This window comes from Marmota marmota, unplaced genomic scaffold (genome assembly GCF_001458135.2).
Source record: "Marmota marmota marmota unplaced genomic scaffold, marMar, whole genome shotgun sequence".
In the NCBI taxonomy this organism is placed as follows: Eukaryota; Metazoa; Chordata; class Mammalia; order Rodentia; family Sciuridae; genus Marmota; species Marmota marmota.
The window spans coordinates 16304523-16323214 of record NW_025999977.1 but is presented as its reverse complement, the minus strand read 5'-3'; the positions used below and the strand labels follow the sequence as shown (position 1 = coordinate 16323214).

At 38.0% G+C, this 18692-nt stretch overlaps 2 protein-coding genes across 9 annotated transcripts in view; one reads left to right on the top strand and one right to left on the bottom strand.

The window, feature by feature from the left end:
- The window catches only part of Eml6 (EMAP like 6), a 243002-nt gene extending 234062 nt beyond the window's left edge, over positions 1 to 8940 (top strand). For 3 of the 5 annotated variants that reach the window (XM_015479665.2, XM_048804336.1, XM_048804338.1), the window contains 7 exons: positions 329 to 517; positions 1753 to 1925; positions 2334 to 2496; positions 4031 to 4134; positions 4812 to 4965; positions 5346 to 5446; positions 6997 to 8940. In XM_015479665.2, the coding sequence (XP_015335151.1) occupies positions 329 to 517; positions 1753 to 1925; positions 2334 to 2496; positions 4031 to 4134; positions 4812 to 4965; positions 5346 to 5446; positions 6997 to 7021 (909 nt within the window). In that variant the 3' untranslated portion in view covers positions 7022 to 8940. Of the gene's footprint in view, positions 1 to 328; positions 518 to 1752; positions 1926 to 2333; positions 2497 to 4030; positions 4135 to 4811; positions 4966 to 5345; positions 5447 to 6996 lie in introns of those variants that run through there. The other 2 variants (XR_007348069.1, XM_048804337.1) reach the window with 2 other exon arrangements.
- A 135-nt stretch (positions 8941 to 9075) lies between these two features.
- Positions 9076 to 18692, bottom strand: part of Rtn4 (reticulon 4) — a 65753-nt gene continuing 56136 nt past the window's right edge. For 2 of the 4 annotated variants that reach the window (XM_048804340.1, XM_048804343.1), the window contains 4 exons: positions 11346 to 11415; positions 10829 to 10875; positions 10630 to 10688; positions 9076 to 10078 (listed from right to left, as the gene is read on the bottom strand). In XM_048804340.1, coding sequence (XP_048660297.1) covers positions 10036 to 10078; positions 10630 to 10688; positions 10829 to 10875; positions 11346 to 11415 — 219 coding nt within the window. In that variant the 3' untranslated portion in view covers positions 9076 to 10035. The other 2 variants (XM_048804342.1, XM_048804341.1) reach the window with 2 other exon arrangements.

The following is an 18692-nucleotide window of genomic DNA, read 5'->3' as shown; positions in this document are numbered from 1 at the left end:
AGCAACATAGCAAAGCAACTTTCCTAAGTTTCTCTAATAGTGGTTTTTAAATGTTTTTTTTTTATTGTGGCATAATATACATAAAACCATTTCAGCCATTTTAAAGGGTACAGTCTGGTGACAGGACATTTACCTTGTTGTGCAACCACCCATCCACAGAACTTTCCGTCTCTGAAGCTCTGACCTCATTAAATGCCAACTCCTCTTCCCTCCTGTCCCTGGCAACTTCATTCTGCTTTCCATCTCTCTGGGTTTGACTTCTCTAGGTGCTTCATATGAGTGGAATCCTACAGTTGTCCTCTTTCTAATAGTATTTTGATTATAACAGGGAAAAATTTTAGTAGGAACCAAAGATGGAGAAATAATTGAAGTTGGTGAAAAAAATGCTGCTTCTAATATCCTTATTGATGGACACATGGAGGGGGAGATCTGGGGCCTGGCCACACATCCTTCTAAGGACATCTTCATCTCTGCCAGCAATGATGGTACAGCCCGGATCTGGGACCTGGCTGACAAGGTGAGGGACTCACTCTGCCCAACTCAGATACCCCAAAAGTGGGAGCATAGTGAGGAGGGGGCTGGTGTTAAGCCAGAGATGGGGGACAGGTGGGACAAACCATCAGCCAAAAGTCAATAATTAAGTTAGAAAGCCTAATAATAAAAGTCCCCTCACACACCCAGCCTGTCTTGTAGCTGTGTGTCTGTATATGAACTCATAAAGTACAGGGATAATCTATCTAATTGAGACAATGATTCTCTTTACATGAAAGAACCCACAAAATCTAAAAAAATAAAAATCACATCTTCCCTGGATGGAAAGACTAAAAATAATTTAAAATGTCACACATTTCTACTGTACTTCCACCAAAATTACAAGAAGTTTTCTTTTAGAAGTTGGAAAAACAATTTTAAATTCATCTGAGACAAAGGTAAAACAGCAAAGAATAGACTAGGGGAAAAAATGTTTCCCACTTCATCTAATCCAAAACAAGTACTTAAGTTCTAATGATTAAAATACCTGATTTTATCTCATAATGGCTACTAAATTTTTGTCCTGTTATTTAGTACAAAGGTCAACAAATAGACATGCAAATACATAAATGTAGTTGTTACACTCCTGTTAACTTTTAAATTAACAGCTGTTGTTTATTGAATACCTACTGTGTACTTCATATGCATGGTTGTTAATGCTTATAAAAACCTTCCAAAACCAATATTAATATAATTTCCTTGCAAATGGGAAACCTAGGAAGTGACTGACCCAAATACACCCAGCTAGTAAGTGACAGAGCTCAGGATTTGTGCTAGCAGGTGCTGAGGTTCACATTCTTTCCCCTAAGTAAAAGGTTGTCAATCTATGACCCAATGGCCAAATCTGGCCAATGACCTATTTCTACAACTAAGCCACTCTCAATTGTTTATGTATTATCGGTGGTAACTTTTGTGCTGCAAGGCAGAGTTGAGTGGTTATGCCAAAGATCATGTGGCACGTAGTCTGAAATATTTTGACAGGTTACCTAAGTTTACGGAAAAAATTTGCCCAACCCTGTCCTAAAACATCCTGTCCCCCAAGATGTTATAATCAAACATGCTGTTACCCTGGCTACTGAGGGACATTTATTATGAGAAGCAGGAGGTGTAGTGGCCTACAGGGGCTAGCAGCCTGAGTATTCTGGCCTGGTGCAGAATTTTCCCTGGAGACCAGCAAGAGAGGAGGCAAGGGCTCAGGGGACTTTCCTTATTTTAATGTAGAAGCTGCTCAACAAGGTGAACCTGGGCCATGCAGCCAGGTGTGCAGCCTACAGCCCTGATGGGGACATGGTGGCTATTGGCATGAAGAATGGAGAGTTTGTCATCTTGTTGGTGAACAGCCTGAAAGTCTGGGGGAAAAAACGAGACCGGAAATCTGCCATCCAAGATATCAGGTACATAAGCAGACTGTCTTCTACCAGTGGGTTCCTTCCAGAAGGGCTGTGGCTGGAATGAGGAGCAGATATGTGAGGGCCACTTTCACAAGCCAACTATGAAAGGTTGCCCCCTCACGTGTTCATTCTTGGACGTGTCTTTGCTAATTTCCACATGAGTGTGGCAAAACTGCTTATAAGATATGATATCATTCTACAAAAGGCTGCACACAGTTGTTTCCTTCTGTGCGATCTGAGCCAGAAAAATTGTTGAATTCCACAGACTGTAGGGAGAAGCCGCCCATATATAGGTCACAAGGAGGATCTCACTGCCTTTGGGCCTGGGAGGTCTATCAAAGAGCAGCCTCCATGCCTGACCAGCCCCAAGCAGCCTCCTCATGGGCCATGCTCTTGGATTGCTTTTTCTAGAATCAGCCCAGACAACCGATTCTTAGCTGTTGGTTCTTCTGAGCACACAGTTGACTTCTATGACCTCACTCAGGGCACAAGTCTGAACCGCACTGGCTACTGCAGAGATATCCCAAGCTTTGTCCTTCAGATGGACTTTTCTGCGGATAGCAAATACATTCAGGTATGCCTGGGGTTTACTTATGTCAAGGGCAACCAAAAATAACTGTAATAGTAATAATAGTTTATATTAGTTACATGCTGTTTTACTCTTCACAGGAAACCTTTAAGTACTTTTACTTTTTCTGTTTTATAAATTTAGAAATAGAGGCTTAGAGAAATTTAGAATAGTTAAAAAATTTAAAAGTAAAGAGCACTTTAATTTTTTTCAGTAAAAAAATAAATAAATAAAAACAAACTAGGAAACTCTTTAGCTTCCCCTCACCATCTCCCTTTCAAAACTTCTTAATTTCTAGTCCTCTGGGGCTGCACAAAGGCTTGTATCACTTATGTTTACTCATTTTATTTCCAAAATCTGCTGGGTAGTGTGGCCCCTCCATGCTTGGGACCTGAATTCCAGATGGTGGATCTGGAGTAAGAACTCATCATTGGGTCCCCAAGGAGATGACCAGTGAGGAAGAGGGATTGAAATTGAGAGGGGTCCCAGTCTTGGGACTGACAGCTGAAATCAAAAGAAAGATTTCTGCAGCACTCAACAAATACTATGTATTCGTGAGCCTGAGGTTAGGTATTCACCACAAAGGGAGAGAGAATGCATTCATTCATTCATCAGCTATTTACCTAACCAGATATGATGCTAGGTGTTTGGACAGACAAAATGGGCTTGGTCCCTGTCTCTTGGAACTTGATCAATTGCGGAGAAGATAAAGCATTAAACGATTACAAAATATACATCTAATTACAGTCTGTGATTGCATGCTAAGAAAAAGGCGAAGTAAAGGGTGCTGGGGAGCATTTAGCAAGGTGCTGAATTTAGATTTGCTTCCTGTCTGAGCAATTGATATTTAAGCTGAGGTCTGTAGGATGCGTAGGAGGTAGATAACAGAGGGGCGGAAACACTGTTCCAGGCCATCTGCATGAGAGCCCTGCTCATTACATGAACAGAAGGAAAGCCTGGGTGGCTGGAGTAGAGGCACCCTGGGAAGAGAGTGGGGTAAAGATGTAGGCAGTAGCCATTGACTGGCAGGTGCTAGCAGATGACCTTGACTGTGCAAAAGGTGATCCATTTCCTATAGAAGACTCTAGATCAGGTCCTAGACAATTCATTTCAGCAGCTGCTGTCCATGAGAAAACTTGCCTTATCTTCATACCACACGTTCTCTGACGACAGGGATGCCTGTTTCAGAAACACTTGGGGGCTTTAAGATTTCTGGGCCCCACTCTTGAAATGGCAGATTTGGCAGGTCTGGTGTGCTACTGAGAATTTGTTTCTAACAGGTTTCCAGATGATGCTGTCAGCATCACTTGGGAAACCACTGCCTTAGGACTTTGGGAAACGGTGAGAAAATGATGGAAAAACACCCTGTGCTCTGAATTTTGCCGTGGGCTGGTCCCGGGCTTTGTGGCCTGGATCTGACCTTGGATTTTGAGAAAAGCCCTATAGATTCAGAGTCTGGGCCTATCCTCAGAATAGCACCCCAAAAGGGAAGTCTTTGGACTGAGAAAGTTGATGAACTCGGGTTCCCTTCCACTTGCAGGTGTCAACAGGAGCCTATAAGCGCCAGGTGCATGAGGTCCCCTTGGGGAAGCAGGTAACTGAAGCCATGGTCATTGAGAAGATCACCTGGGCTTCCTGGACAAGGTAACTGAAGAAAGCACTTCTTAAGGAAGCCCATAAAGGAGCCTTTTGTCCCTGGCTCTGCCTCTGGATTTGTGATGGCCAGGATCTGCAGAAGTGCAGACAGAGGCAGAGCTCTTTTTTTTTTTCCCCCTGGGGGTGGGGTGGGGTGGGGGGGAGACTTCTTGGCACTGGTATAGGCTGATGGCTTGATCTGATCAGGGCTTTTGAAATGTGAAGTCCTTTTTTCATGTAGTCACTCCAAGTTCTTAATCCCAGCCAAGAAGTTCAGAGGGCAGCCAATTCCTGTCTCTTGGCCAAGCCCAGGTACACAGTGAAACTTCCAGTCACCAGAAGGGATTGAGAGGGCCAGAATCGCTGTCAGCAAGAGAAGATTCAACTTTTGAATCTGAAGGAGCCTTCTTTCCCTTCTCCTTCTCATTCACATATTGAGGACTAGAGGGAAGAGGGAGAGAATCAATGATGGGGGTAACTTTTCTGGAGTGTGGGAGAATGAGACAGAGAAGTAATAGTAAGAGCTGGCACAAGAGTATAGAAGGGGGGGCGGATGGATGCTTTGACAGAAGAGCCACATGACCATACTGGATTATGCAAAATATCCCTCCTATCCCTAGGAGGGAATGACTGTCCACAGGACTTGCTCATGTGTCTTCCCCCTAACATTTCTTCCTGATGAACAGCATTCTAGGGGACGAAGTCATTGGCATTTGGCCAAGAAATGCTGACAAGGCTGATGTCAACTGTGCGTGTGTGACTCATGCTGGCCTGAACATTGTCACAGGAGATGATTTTGGGCTGGTGAAGCTGTTTGATTTTCCTTGCACAGAAAAATTTGTGAGTCTTCTCGAGTAACTTCCCTGTTCTGCTTCTGGGCTCTTCTGAAGTCTGTGGGATATAGTGGCCACATCCAGGTGGTATCTGGGGGAGAGAGGCATCTTGTCCCAACCCTGTGAAGATCTGACAGTGACTAACCTTTTCATCTCCCTCTGGAACCTGAGAGAAGGAATGATGGAAGGTGGACAAAATGGCCACAAGTGGAGCAAGATGAGACAGGAAAGTCAGCAAAAGGCTGGCTGGCTGATGCTGTTCAGCCCCAGTGGGAATCCCCCGAGTAAAGAAGTTCTGGAGAGATGGGGGTGTGAGTCTTGAAAGTGCTCTGTAGTTGCTAGGAGGAGCAGGATCCCTTAACTATCTCCATTTTCCTTTTCTTACAGGCCAAACATAAACGTTACTTTGGTCACTCAGCTCATGTGACAAATATCCGTTTCTCTTACGATGACAAGTATGTGGTCAGCACTGGAGGAGACGACTGCAGGTACTAACATGGTTAATCTGGTCCTGACTCCTCAGGCCTTCCTTCTCTCACTCCCCATCTCAGGTATCCTTTGGGCCAGGCTCTGCCAGGGACATGGCAAAGAGCTGACGATGTGGGACAATAAATGGGAAATATTACTGAGTCCTAATGAAAGAAAGGACTTTTTAAAGTATAAGGTATTCAGATTGTGATGTTCAACCCAATCTGTCATGCAACAACTACTCTGATCATTGCTGGAGAGGTAGGTACAAAGGTGGCTGGACAGCTGGCAGGCATCATTGACAGAGTAGAATTCATCCATGTCTTTTTAAGAATTCCCAGTCACCAGTGTCTTTAGGAAGCATGATTAATCCCCAGCCAAGTGAAGTTTTCAAAATACAACACTGTGCCTAGGTTGCCCTTGGCAAGTGCTAGCCAGTGTGACATGAGATCAGATGAGAAGTAATACTAAGGCCCAGTGCTAGTTAGTGGCGAACCCCACCTTGCTATTTATGCTACCATCTAGGGCAGCTTTTGACCTTAGTGTGAAAGAGGCACATGGTTCTACATGAGCTGTGCCTGGGGAAGCCAGTAATTTAGATGAATGCATACTGAACTGCTCCACAAATAGTACTAGCCTTCTAAGCACTTCAGAGTAGGCAGCTGCCTTCTGTCTCTTCACCAAGGATATTTAAGAGCATGGAGGAACAGGACTAGGTGATTCTCAAGATTTTCTACATCTGATATCAGAAGACTTTCTTGCAGTATGAATGTTGTTTTCCATTCAGCCCAAGCAAAATTCTTAAAGGGATATAAAACACATGTATTCTAATATCTTTAGTAGTCTAAGTTACGTTGTGGTAAACATACCTACATAAGACTTGAATCTACTTCCCACCCAAAAGCACTGCATAGAACATGGCACCAACGAGGCTTTCTGATGCCTGTCTAGGACTCTAGGAGCTACCTTGCAGTGCCAACTGTTGCTGGCACTTGAACTCTTGATAGTACTGGCAGCTACAGAGTGTAAACACCCATTCAGAGAACCAGTCAGACTGAACAAACTAGGAACAAGAGACCTAAGTCAATTGGTCACCCCAGTGCAGGAGATAGGTGACTTGTTTCCTATACAAGTCTTCTTTAGAACTAACTGTAAAAATGCAGGGCCTACAGGCCTTGGTAGGCATGTGAGAACACTATGATCTCTGGCTCTGTGCTAAACTCTCAAAAGAGCTCTCCAACTCGAGTGGCATCGATAAAACCTTTCTGATAGTAACAGGAGTGTAAAGTCAAGTTTTCAAAAGTTCTCACCACATTCAGCACAGACGCTCAAGCTGCTGAAAGAGCCAAAGCAAACAAACAAACAAACAAACAAAAAAACCCCTTTTTAAATAAAAAGAGCCATGGTGGGGGGGACCTGTAAGTCTTAATTGGAGTCAAGATTCCTTGTTTATTAAAAATGTTCAATACATCTCCTGAGCTTGATTCCTGAACACCTGGCAAGATTGTTTGTTTGCCATTTGACGTATGTCCAGCCATACAAAAATGACTATTTGGTCTCTCTTTTTCAGTGTATTTGTGTGGCGATGTCTGTAAATGCAGAAATTTCTTATAATAGTTATTATTGCTGCTACTGCTACAACCCAGCAAATGCAGAGGCAGTGCCGAGGCGGTGCCGAAGCTGCTGGGAAATGCCTACGATGCTGCGGGCACGCACAAGCTCCAAATGCTAGTGAAATTCTATGACTGCTCCCATAATCTGGACTCTCCAAAACTGTGATGCCAAGAGGGAAGGTAAAGTTCTAAAATGTAAAGTCTGCTGGTCTCTCTCCAGGAGATTAAAAACTAAATGTATTAACTACATTGACAAATCCTGATGATGTAGCCCAATAACAAAATTTAAATCCTCAGTTAACCCTAACCAATATGTAGCTTTTAATTTGCATCAAAACTTTTACAAAAGATGTTTTGCTATTCTGTTTCTATAATACTTCAAGAATGTTCATTTTTACAAATAAGTTGAACACAGCTTAAGTTAGACGCACTGAAGTACTAGAAATAGCCTGTTCGCCACATCTAGCTTTCAAAACCAAATGAGCCATGTTATAAACAAGTTGAGAAACTTAATTTTTTAATGTTTCCTTTGCAGTTTTATATCCATTAAGTGCCTTTGAAAGTTTCCAGTGTGTGGGCTGCTGTCTCACCTCCCACAAAGTTTATCTCCTTTCTACATATGGTGCTAAAACTTCAAAACTGAGGAGGGCTGCAGGACCCTTAGCAGATTCACTCTGTCATCCATGTCCTGTGTTTGTCAAGGCTTTGTAAATGACAGACATCAGTTAATTGCTTGAGAAATGGTGGTTATAAGGAAGGTGAGCAGCAAAGGAACTTAAGTTCAGTAGAAAGTAGAATGAATTTTCATTAGATTAGTGCCAAACCTACAAAATTCAAACTAGAAATCAAGTAAAACAAACCTCTATTACAAAACAGAAAAGGAAAACAAACAAAACTCAAGTATGACCAAATGGAATTGAACTGATTTGTCTTGTTAAATCTTTAAATGGTAACACATGAGGTGACCTGAAGCTACACCTTGGTTTTTACCACTGGTGGAGTGGGGTCGAGTGGGGTGAACTATGACAAGTCCAGATTTTCAAATTCTGCAGAACAGAGTCAAGTCCAGATTTTCAAATTCTGCAGAACAGAGTCCTAAGTCTGAAGAATATTTGCCGAATCAAAATTATGAAAAAAAATAACTCAGCTTTGAGCTCCTGAGGTAGTTGTCCAACAGAATATGTTTGGGCAATATTAATTTGAAGCCATCTCTGAAGCCCCTCAAGTCAACTTATACACAGTCAACCACTAACTGTTGGATGGGGCTGACAGCAATCACTGAGAGGAAAAGTGGCTAAGCACAGACGCCAACTAGTCCTGTCAGTGCACTGAAATTCTGAAACTTGAGTTCCTGGCTATTTGCAGTTGTCAGTTTAGAGAAAAGGTGAAATGAAGCATTTTCAATTAAAGAATAGATTAACATCTACCACAGAAGTGCTTCAGCATTCTAAATGATTAGATTACTCATTAAGTTATTTTTATATGCCAATTTATTAATGCCTTACATTAATCCACTAATAGGTTGTTGGGCCCACAGTAGAGTCCCTATGCAGTTCTAATTGTTTTCTGTAACCATGTGACTGGTGATGCTGAGTGATAACCATGTCTGCCTATATTGTACTACTGACCTTTCATACTGAATTGGATCTTGTATTCAAATAACCATGTAGACAAAAAAATGAACTGAGAAATGATATGTACAACTATTTAAAGAGCAATAGTGTCTGTGTCAAGAAAACTTCTTAAATCTTATTTGTAAACATTTGTATGGTATAATTTTATGTATGTTCATAAATCCTGCACTGTATTCTACATGTTAAAATATTGGTGCATGAATTTATTTTCAAAGTATAAAATTTAAAAACATTTTGGTGTCAAATAAATTTGATTATGTAAACATGTTCTTTGACCTTTGTTTGAAGTAAATATAGCTGAAACTCTAAAAGCACAAATTGCCACTCTAACTGGTTGAAGCAAAGTCTACCCTTTGTGTACACAATCTGTCACACTTTTATGAAATCAAAATACCAAACACATTTTAAGTCTATAAGCTTTATTGATACTTTGCTTTTACAGTTCACAATGCATTCCACAGATTTAGTTCAGTACAGCTTAAACCACAATGGTGTAAGTCTTCAATTTATAATTTCTTGCATAACAATGTTTGATATTTGCAAACAACATTTTTGGAAGCATTAGATTCAGTCCATATAGACCCAGAGTTTGTGACAAAATTAACTACAGTAAGTTTTGTGCAATGAAGTTTTATTTTGGAGTTCTATGTATGTGGCATTGTTTCAAGATGAAAACAGATGGTAGTGCTCCTAGAAATATATTCATTTTCTAGCTTAAGTGCTTTGAAACTACACATGTATAACCAATGACTGAAATATCAAGCACATTGTGGGGCAGCCGGAAGGTAAAGGTCTAAGCTTTGTGAAACACTATATATAGATATATATAAACTATATTTACTTATATTGGCAATTAATATAACAGTAAAATTCACAATACACCTAGAACATACCAAAAAGGCAAAGCTTTTTCAATCCTGCTTTAGTGGTATGATCTCATCTAAACATTTTACTTCAGAAAATCTGCATCAATCTACACAACCATACACAGTGCACAAACTGTGAAAAGGGGTTTTATTCTTGCTCCACCTTCTCTGCAACTTCCCCCAAATACAGCAAAACTACCTGCAACAAAGTGTAATATACAGTTTTCTCAGATTACTTTTTATTCACCAGTGCCTCATATAGGAAAAACAAATATGATTACAATTTAAATCCATACATAGCAGCTTACAATATTTAAGATGATGAACACATGGCAGTCAAGACAGGTAATTTTTCCTCAAACAGTGCATTGCTAAAAATAAAGATCTGTGAAACTGCACTGCTATGTCAAGGTTTCATTCTTCCCTGACCCTCCCCCATGTAATCAAATGAATATCCCCTTTAAAGATGAACTACTGTTAATTGTTTTGGGCTTTTTCATTCAGCTTTGCGCTTCAATCCAGGAATTTTTGCTTGGATTCTACAAATGAAAAGAAGGGGAAAAATGGTCAAGGTAAATACCATTATGATATCTTTTTTGAAAAATTTTATTTCAATAGAAATATTTCAGAAAACTGGTTTTAAAATGCAAACACTGAAGATCACACATATTTGCATATTAAAAAAACAGGAACTAAGTTGCACCTCACTCAAGAAGGTCATAGTGCAATTGAGTGCTTCATTAAAGTACAAGTTAACTGGGATAAAGAAGAAAAAAATGGCTATGTTTCCTAAATATTATCATCACTGGGTACTTTTCCCCACAGATACTTATATATTATTTAGCTTATACAAGAAAGGAAGTCCTAAAGCTGCCAAATTATTACCTATCATTTTGCTACCTTTGCCTCACAGATTAAAAATGCCTAAATAAACCTAGAAAATAATGATGTTAATATCAGGAAAAAATATTTTGCCAACCCTTATCACTCTGATGGAGATTTGCTACTCATTATGCCTGTAACATGAAAAGATTATAGTATTTTCAAACCAGCACACTTCATCCTTAGAAAAGTTGCGGATTATACTTACTTAGCCATAGCATCTTTAACATTCTTATATGCAAGTCCTAGATAGTGATCTATTTGTGCCTGAAAACGGAAATAAAAAGGATTATTAGAAAATTATCATTGCTGATGTATCTTATTTAAGCATTACTAAGTGCCAACAAAGGCTTTTTATAAGGTTTTGGAGTGAGCTCTGTATTCTTAAATTACAATTAAGAAATTACCTGATGCCGTTCGTAAATAACAGGAACGCTGAAGAGTGAAATCAGAGCTGTAAAAGGAAATTCAAAACTTTAAAGGAGTAGAACAATTCAGGGTACAAACATTAAACTATCAAACTGGAAACACTCACTCAGGCAGTGTTCCTAATGAACAAACAAATATACAAGATGTATCTAAAGTACCACTCCAGAGGAACAAATTACCTGAGTGAGGCTACAGGAACTATGCCTAGTTTCAATTTCAAATCATATCACACTGTTGTTGTTGTTTTTTTTTTTTCCGGATTAGACTTGTGACTGCACCATCAGGTAAGGCTACACATTTTCTGATTTACATGGTTAGTTAGGTGGAGCAGTCTTCAGGAACTAAAGTAGTATATTTCAATAACTACGGTATCTGTTCACCTATTTAAAGACATCACAACCTCAAATTTACATCATTTTTAAGAATATTCTACACTACAATGTCTTAAGCTCCTTGCACTGCAATTTTTTTATTCCAATGGTTTTGCAGACTTACCCAAAATCAGTAGTGTCAGACCATTGAACAAGGCACCAACATAGGTAAATACCCACATCAACACTGCAAACTATAAGAAAACAAGAGCCTATTATAAGCATAATTCAAGTAAAGTTTTGTAATTACATTTCCTCAAAAAGCATCTGTCTAAACTGCCTACATACTAGAGGTACAGCACATACTCTAAACAAAAATATCTCAATGACTCCAACTCACCAGCCTCAATTCAATTACAGAAACCTAACTCAATATCTTTTTTTGGGGGGTTGGGGGTAGATTACAATACAAGTTAATCTGTTCCTCTGAAATCAGAAAACATGCCAAAGATAATCCCTTACCTCTCCAGCTCTAATATTCATTTACCTCTGAAGTTATTTAGCTTTTAAAAGGGAAAACTGACAAGGCTTAACTATTAAAATTGGTTTTAAAGTACTAACAAAAGTGCTTGAAGATATATATATATATATATTTATATATATATTTATATATATATATATATATTACACATCTGATGAGCAATGATGGGACAGGGAGTACTTATCTGGGAAACTAGACTTCAGGTACCAAAAATATTACCTCTAGAATTTTAAGGATCAGGTACTTATCTGCCCAGTGATGAATGTTTAAGGGCCATAATTAATCTTGGGAAGGAGGACTCCTCATACTTTTATACCTATTAATAAAACTGACCATTATTATTTTAACCACTGCTGCCTTTAACAAATATTAATATATGCTTTACAAATGTACTATTTACAACTTCATAAATTCCTTTAGCCCTCTTACCCTTATGAGATCATTACCATTACCTTAGGAGATGCAAACAATAGAAGACAGGTTTAACAACGTGTCTGATGTCAGATTATAGCAACTAGATTCCACTGTCCGGTCCAGGGGCTGATGACTGCAACAAACTAACCAAACTCTATTTTTAGTACTCCTGGCTTCAAAATCTGAGGTGTTTTTTTTTTTAAATCATCTTTTTTTTTTTAATCATCAAATGAAACAGTTGGGGTTTAAAAGCTTTGCTTCTGAAAAGCAATTTCATTTGGAGACATCTTTTATTTCCTTTCACATCCATACTCTCTAAATGGTTAGACAAGATTTGAAAGTTTTCTTCCAGTTCTAAAATTTCATGACATCATATAATACAAAGGTTCAATGACATGTTCAAAAATAGCTCTTGAAAACTTATAAGCACAAGTTAGTCTGAATTTTATCAAATATTCATCATCTGCAATTAACTGTGCTTCCTAATCCAAAGCATCTGGCAATCACTCTGACCTGTTTAAGTAGGTGACAAACATATCACAATGATGCCACCATCTACATTGATTATTCTGGTGTGCATCTAACACAGTATAAATGAAAAGGAGAATAGTTAGCATTTAGATTATAAACCAGGAATCAGCAAACTTTTTCCTTAAAGAGCCAGGCAGTAAAAACTTCAGGTTTTATGGGCATTTTAGGGTCTCTAATTCATATTCTTTGTATTGTTGTTCTTTTAACAACCTCTTAATGGTGGCTCTGAGCCACCATTCTTAGCTCCCAGGCTGTACAAAACTAGATATTGGGCTGAAGAGACACTAGTTTCTAACCTTTGATCTAAAATATTATCTTTCGTAACATATCCATTCATTCAACAAAAGCTGCCTACTATGAGTTGGGTACTGACCATTAAGGTGTTCAAATCTGAGTGAACACACTTCAGGTTAGGAAGGCCCATTGGATTCCTCTACAAACTGTCAGTTCTACCAGAAGTAACACTTTGATAACACCTACAAACTGAATTTAACTACTATTTAAGTAAGAAAATCAGGCATTCATCTGTCAACTGAAAATAATAAAAATGCCTCCCTGTTCTTAGATAGCTTCTGAGACAGTAGAAAGGTTTAAAGGACAACTATGTGATAGGGAAAGTTGTTAGCAACCATCTACATTGATTATTCTGTATTCTGATTATTATTTTTTACCTGGGCAAGTTACTATACACCTAGAGAGCTGTTTTCATCCACCACAATCCATTAGTCTAAAGAGAAAAAAAATCAACCTTCCACATTTTAGAAGAAATTATTTTAGCAATACAGATAACTTTACCATGACAGAATTCAGATAGGGCTTATTTTTAGCATGTGCATGCTACCAATTTGATCATCACAGTTACTGACACTGACCAGGCTGCACTCCAACTCCACAAGGAGAGAAGCTCAAGACTTCCCACCTAGGTCATCTATAAATGTTATTTGCCATTTTGAGGACATGTTAAGAGCCAGGCTATCCAGAGGCAAGGAACAGAGGCAGGCCTCAAAAGTCCTGCAGTCCTTGGGCTGCACAAGGAAAGCTGGATGAGAGAGCATATGCACTGTCCTTATCAAGGAGCACCCACAACCCAGCTCCATAACTGGGGATGGATACCCAAGTGTTCTAGGCCAATGTTGCCAAATTTTCCCATTGTAAGAAAAAAAAGCCAGAAATATACATTTTTATATGCTATCACAGAAGTTGTAAATGTTATAGCTACATTTGGAGAAAATTTAATAACTCTCTCTCTTCCCAAAACAAAAACAATAGACAAGAAAAAGGAGGTCTCACTTAAGAATTAGCATTCTACCATCTGCATAATTACTGGAACTGTTACATAATAACAAAAGTGACTAACTTTTTTCTAAACATTTTTTTAAGATAGTTGATGTGTTTTATATGCATTGGTCAGTTATCATAATTAGCCCAAACATTAAATAGTGTTGTTATCTTTCTAGAAAAGACAGGGCAGAAAGATTAAGAAAGTTGTTAGCTAGGGCTGGGATTGTGACTCAGCGGTAGAGCGCTCTCCTAGCATGAGCGGGACCCAGGTTCGATTCTCAGAACTACATAAAAATAAAGGCATTGTGTTGTGTCCATCTACACCCCCCCCCAAAAAAAAAGAAAAAAAAGTTAGCTAGGTCATAGTGATCTCAGTGATCTCCAGTATATCCAATTCCAGAACCTGCTCTTCTATAAGTCACCTACAGAGTAACCAGTTATTAGTGAGAATCCATAACAAATGTACATAGTACCATAATGAGGCAGGGAAAAAAAAAACTCAATGAACACAAACTTTTTTTAGTTGTAGATAAACACAATACCTTTATTTTATGTGGTGTGAGGACAAAACCCAGTGCTTCATGTGCGAGGCAAGCGCTCCACCCTGAATCACCACCTTAACACCAATAAACACAACTTTAAAGAAGCATGGAGCTGGTGCGATGACACACACTTGTAATCCCAGTGGCTTGGAAGGCTGAGGCAAGAGGATTGCGAGTTCAAAGCCAGCCTAAGCAACAGCGAGATGCTGATAAACAACTCAGTGGAGACCCTGTCTTTAAATAAAATACAAAATAGGGCTGGGGATGTGGCTCAGTGGTTGAGTGTCTCTGAGTTCAATCCCTGGTAGCAAAAAGAAAGGAAGACAAAAAAAAAAAAAAGTATTTTGAACAATCGACTCTAGGCCATTCTATTGCAAATACTTTGCAACATTATAGCCAAATAAGCATTAACTGGAAGTCAAAGCTCACCTCTCCTTTGAGCAGAGGTGAAATATGCAAAGATGAAGATCTAAGAAATAAGAAACACTGAAAAAGGGCAAGGACAGCCTTTCTTCTGTGGGAGTAAAGTAATTAACTATGTATCACACAAATGATTAAGAGGTCTGCAAAGTTATGATGTCTCAAATGGGGGGAGAGGGAATTTTTAAAGAAAATGGAGGAAGGAGATGTTAATAATTTCAGATATTGCTTTGGCAATTCTGACAATTTCGAAACTTTCTTCATTCTTAAACACTAAAAATTATTTGGCCTTTTATGAAACTTCAGACTTATTCATTAGTATTTGTCTCTACATTGGCAGTGTATTTCCCTTTTAATTTTTCTGTGAGTCAAAGAAATCTCACAGAAAATTGTCAAAATTGTGTACCTTAACAGCAGCATAAATGCCCAAGGGCTAGATTTTAACATTCTTTTGGGTCAACTATTTCTGGAGCTCAGGCCTTTTACTTGCTTTCAGATTGAAGATTATACCTAGAACATTACAATTGCATATCAGTCAGCTACAGCTAGAAATTTTCATACAATTTTAACAAAAATATTTCATTGAAAGGTATAATCTTTATCATCCAAAGCCACATTACAGAAACATAAGAACCTGTGCAGAAAATATCTAGTCTTGGTTTATTGTAAAACTATTAGATGACTTCTTGGAATTTGGGCTTTCAAATAAAGCATGTAACTTCCCTCAATTGGCCCCAAAGCAGAGCCCAGTAAAGACTTATCATCATTTTAAAATGGGGGTTGGTTGGGGGAATAATCCAGGTTTAGAGCTATTGCCAAAACAGTGATTCTCCAGGCAGTACACCTAGAGAAAATCAGTTTCAGGGGATGGGACCCTCTGCCCTGCCATTTTCCCAGTTATTTTTTAATTTTATAAGTCCCCAGGTGATCCCAATGTGCAGCCAAGACTGAGAACCATTGTTTTAAATAGATTCCTTATCAAAGATTCCAACACAGATTAATCACAGGAAATGGGTGGTTTAAATTTGTTCCAACTACCATACCATTTAAATCTCACAAAATTTGACAAATATCACTAGGTCAAAAAGTTATCCAATCTCTTTCCAACTTCTCACAGACTGACTATATATACATTAGACTCTGGGATGGGAACACATGCACAGCTCTCTCAACTTATTACTGAAGGACATTCCTCCTTGTCCCTTCAATATTTATTTCCATCAACTTTATGAGAGGCAATTAATGGAACATACCCACTTTAAGAAATATAACTTTTAAAACAAATTCTGGGGTCTGGTCAAAACATTTAGCTGCAGTAAAATTTTATACTATTAAATGTTTGAACTAAGTTCTACTGAACTGTAAGAATAAATATTTTGCCAGTGATTTTTCCTATACTGTTCAACTAGAAAATGAATTAATGTTCAACCTCTGGACACTCAAAATCTTTTCTAGGACTTCGAAGCTTGTAGCTAATTTCAAAGGGGTAAAACAAATGGAACTATCACACAATTTTAAAGAAGAAATCTACAAAACACATTTTTATGTGCTCAAAGTCAACCACCAAGAAACCTGTTCCCAAGCACAGTAATGCCTACAAATTAATGTCAGGTCTTAGAACTGATGAGCCTGCAATTATTTCTTTGATCACACTTAAAAGAACAGCCTCTTCCCTCATATTGCTGGGGAGAGAAAGTATGAAAAAGTCTCACATGCTAGTAAGAATTTAATTTCTGAGGAAGATTTCAAACAGAAGTGGTAACTGTGACCCAGAATCTAAAAATGTAGGTCATATAAATTTGAGAAAGCCAAAATGTCTTGCATTTATCAAGGCAATGAGTTAGAGAAACTGCTTTCAAATTTTTGTTTAAAAGCTATTATTTTATCTAAGCCACAGGGCTTGATACAATATATATTTTCTAAATAAATTTCCACTATATTTTCTAGAAATTAGGATGGTTTCCATTTTCTTACTTAGGAATCATACTAAATCAAAGGAATTCCAATCAAAAGCTGGTATATGAATTTTTAAATTAGTATTATTAACAAGATCACAAGTTCATCTAGAAACTAGAGAGACCAGAACTATTTATTAGCAAACTTTCCTCAGATTTAAAATGTGACTATAAGGAAGCAAAAATAAGTCAGTCTAAAATAAATCAGTAAAATAAAATTTTGTTTGCTTTAGGGTAAAAGAATATTACTTTTACCAGTTGTTATGGCTAAAAAGCAAAAAGTAATTGTGTCTACTCCCAGAAGTAAAATAATTTACTTTTTAAAATGCTCTCATAAACAAAAATTCTGATAAGTATGGCCATGTACAGAAGGCAAGTACCCAGGAAATCTCTCTAGAAAAGAATACCATCAATCATTTCTGTAAAGAGGCAAGAGTGCTAGTAAGTTTTCCCTCGACTTTCTTAAGCAAGAATTCTGTATTTATATAATATTACCCTTATTCAGTGGAAACAGAATCTGTACTATTCACATACAAAAACAGTAGCAAGAAAAGGTTTAAATAAATTCTTGTGTAGTAGAATTACAAAATTCATCAAGGAAGTCCCTTTGTGCACTTAAATTACCATTGTCTTTGCATGGTGAGAAAAAAACAGATACCCCACCTTATACTTTTATCTCAACAGATTGAGACCTAATGCCAGGTTAACTTTATGTGCTAACATAATAAACCAACTATTATTGAGTCCTAAATGAATCACTTTCTGGGTAAGTCATCAAGCAGCTTTCCTTGAGCTCTTGGCTTGCCTAAAAACATAATTTTCTTATTTTCTCTTTTCAAAAAAAAGTTAGCAAAGTACAATTCATGTAAATCTTTTTTCTTCAATTAAAAAAAAAGAATGCTTTAGAAATGTACAAAAATGTCATAAAAATAAGACTTTCAGAAAATAAATCGGTCATTTTAAATTAGCAATGTCATTCAATACACCCAATGCAAGACTTTATCAACTTGAGTGTTTAGTTGTTGTGTTTTTCCCCCAGTACTTGGGATTGTACCCAGAAGTAGTGTACTGTAAGGTACACACCCAACCCTTTTAACCTCTCCCCGCCTACCCCCACCCCAAGAGAGGGTCTTGCTAAATTTGCTAAGCTATCATAGAACGTGCAATCCTCCCAAGCCTTGGCCTACTAGGGTAAACTGGGATTACAACTATGCCCACCACACCTGGAAATAATTGCTTTTTAAAAAAAGACAATTTTCAAAAGAAATTTTAAAATTATATTTAACAGCAAAAAAGAAACTATCCCATGCAGTTTACTCATGAAACTTCCTCATATTCTATTTTCAAATATCTTTACAAAACAGATTTAAAAGTCTTTATAAGTGTCTAAATCAGCCTTCCCCTACCATTCTCTCATTTCCCCTTCCCTTTGACAAATATTCCCATGCCTATATAACTGTCTACAGATAGGACTGTGTAATAGATGACAATACACTTTCTCCGAAAGATCAAGTAAGTTTTCTTTTAACTAAAGACACATGGAAACTTTACTCTCAAACTTATAAAAACTGGAATATATAAAATTCATTTTCTGATCAATTTATTTACTTGGTTTTTAAATAGTGTTCTTCCAAGAATGCCTCTCCCCTCAAGAAAAACACTAAATTACAGACATATAGCGGCATTTACTAATTATATTGGGCAAACAAGGCCTATAAAGACAATGGCTATGTCACCTCTCTCATGCTTCATGATGACATTGTTTGAAGTCACCTTTCCCCAACCAAATTCAGAGATGGACCTCTGCTATTTAAAGTTCTGCTGTTTATAACAGTGTTTCTTCTTAG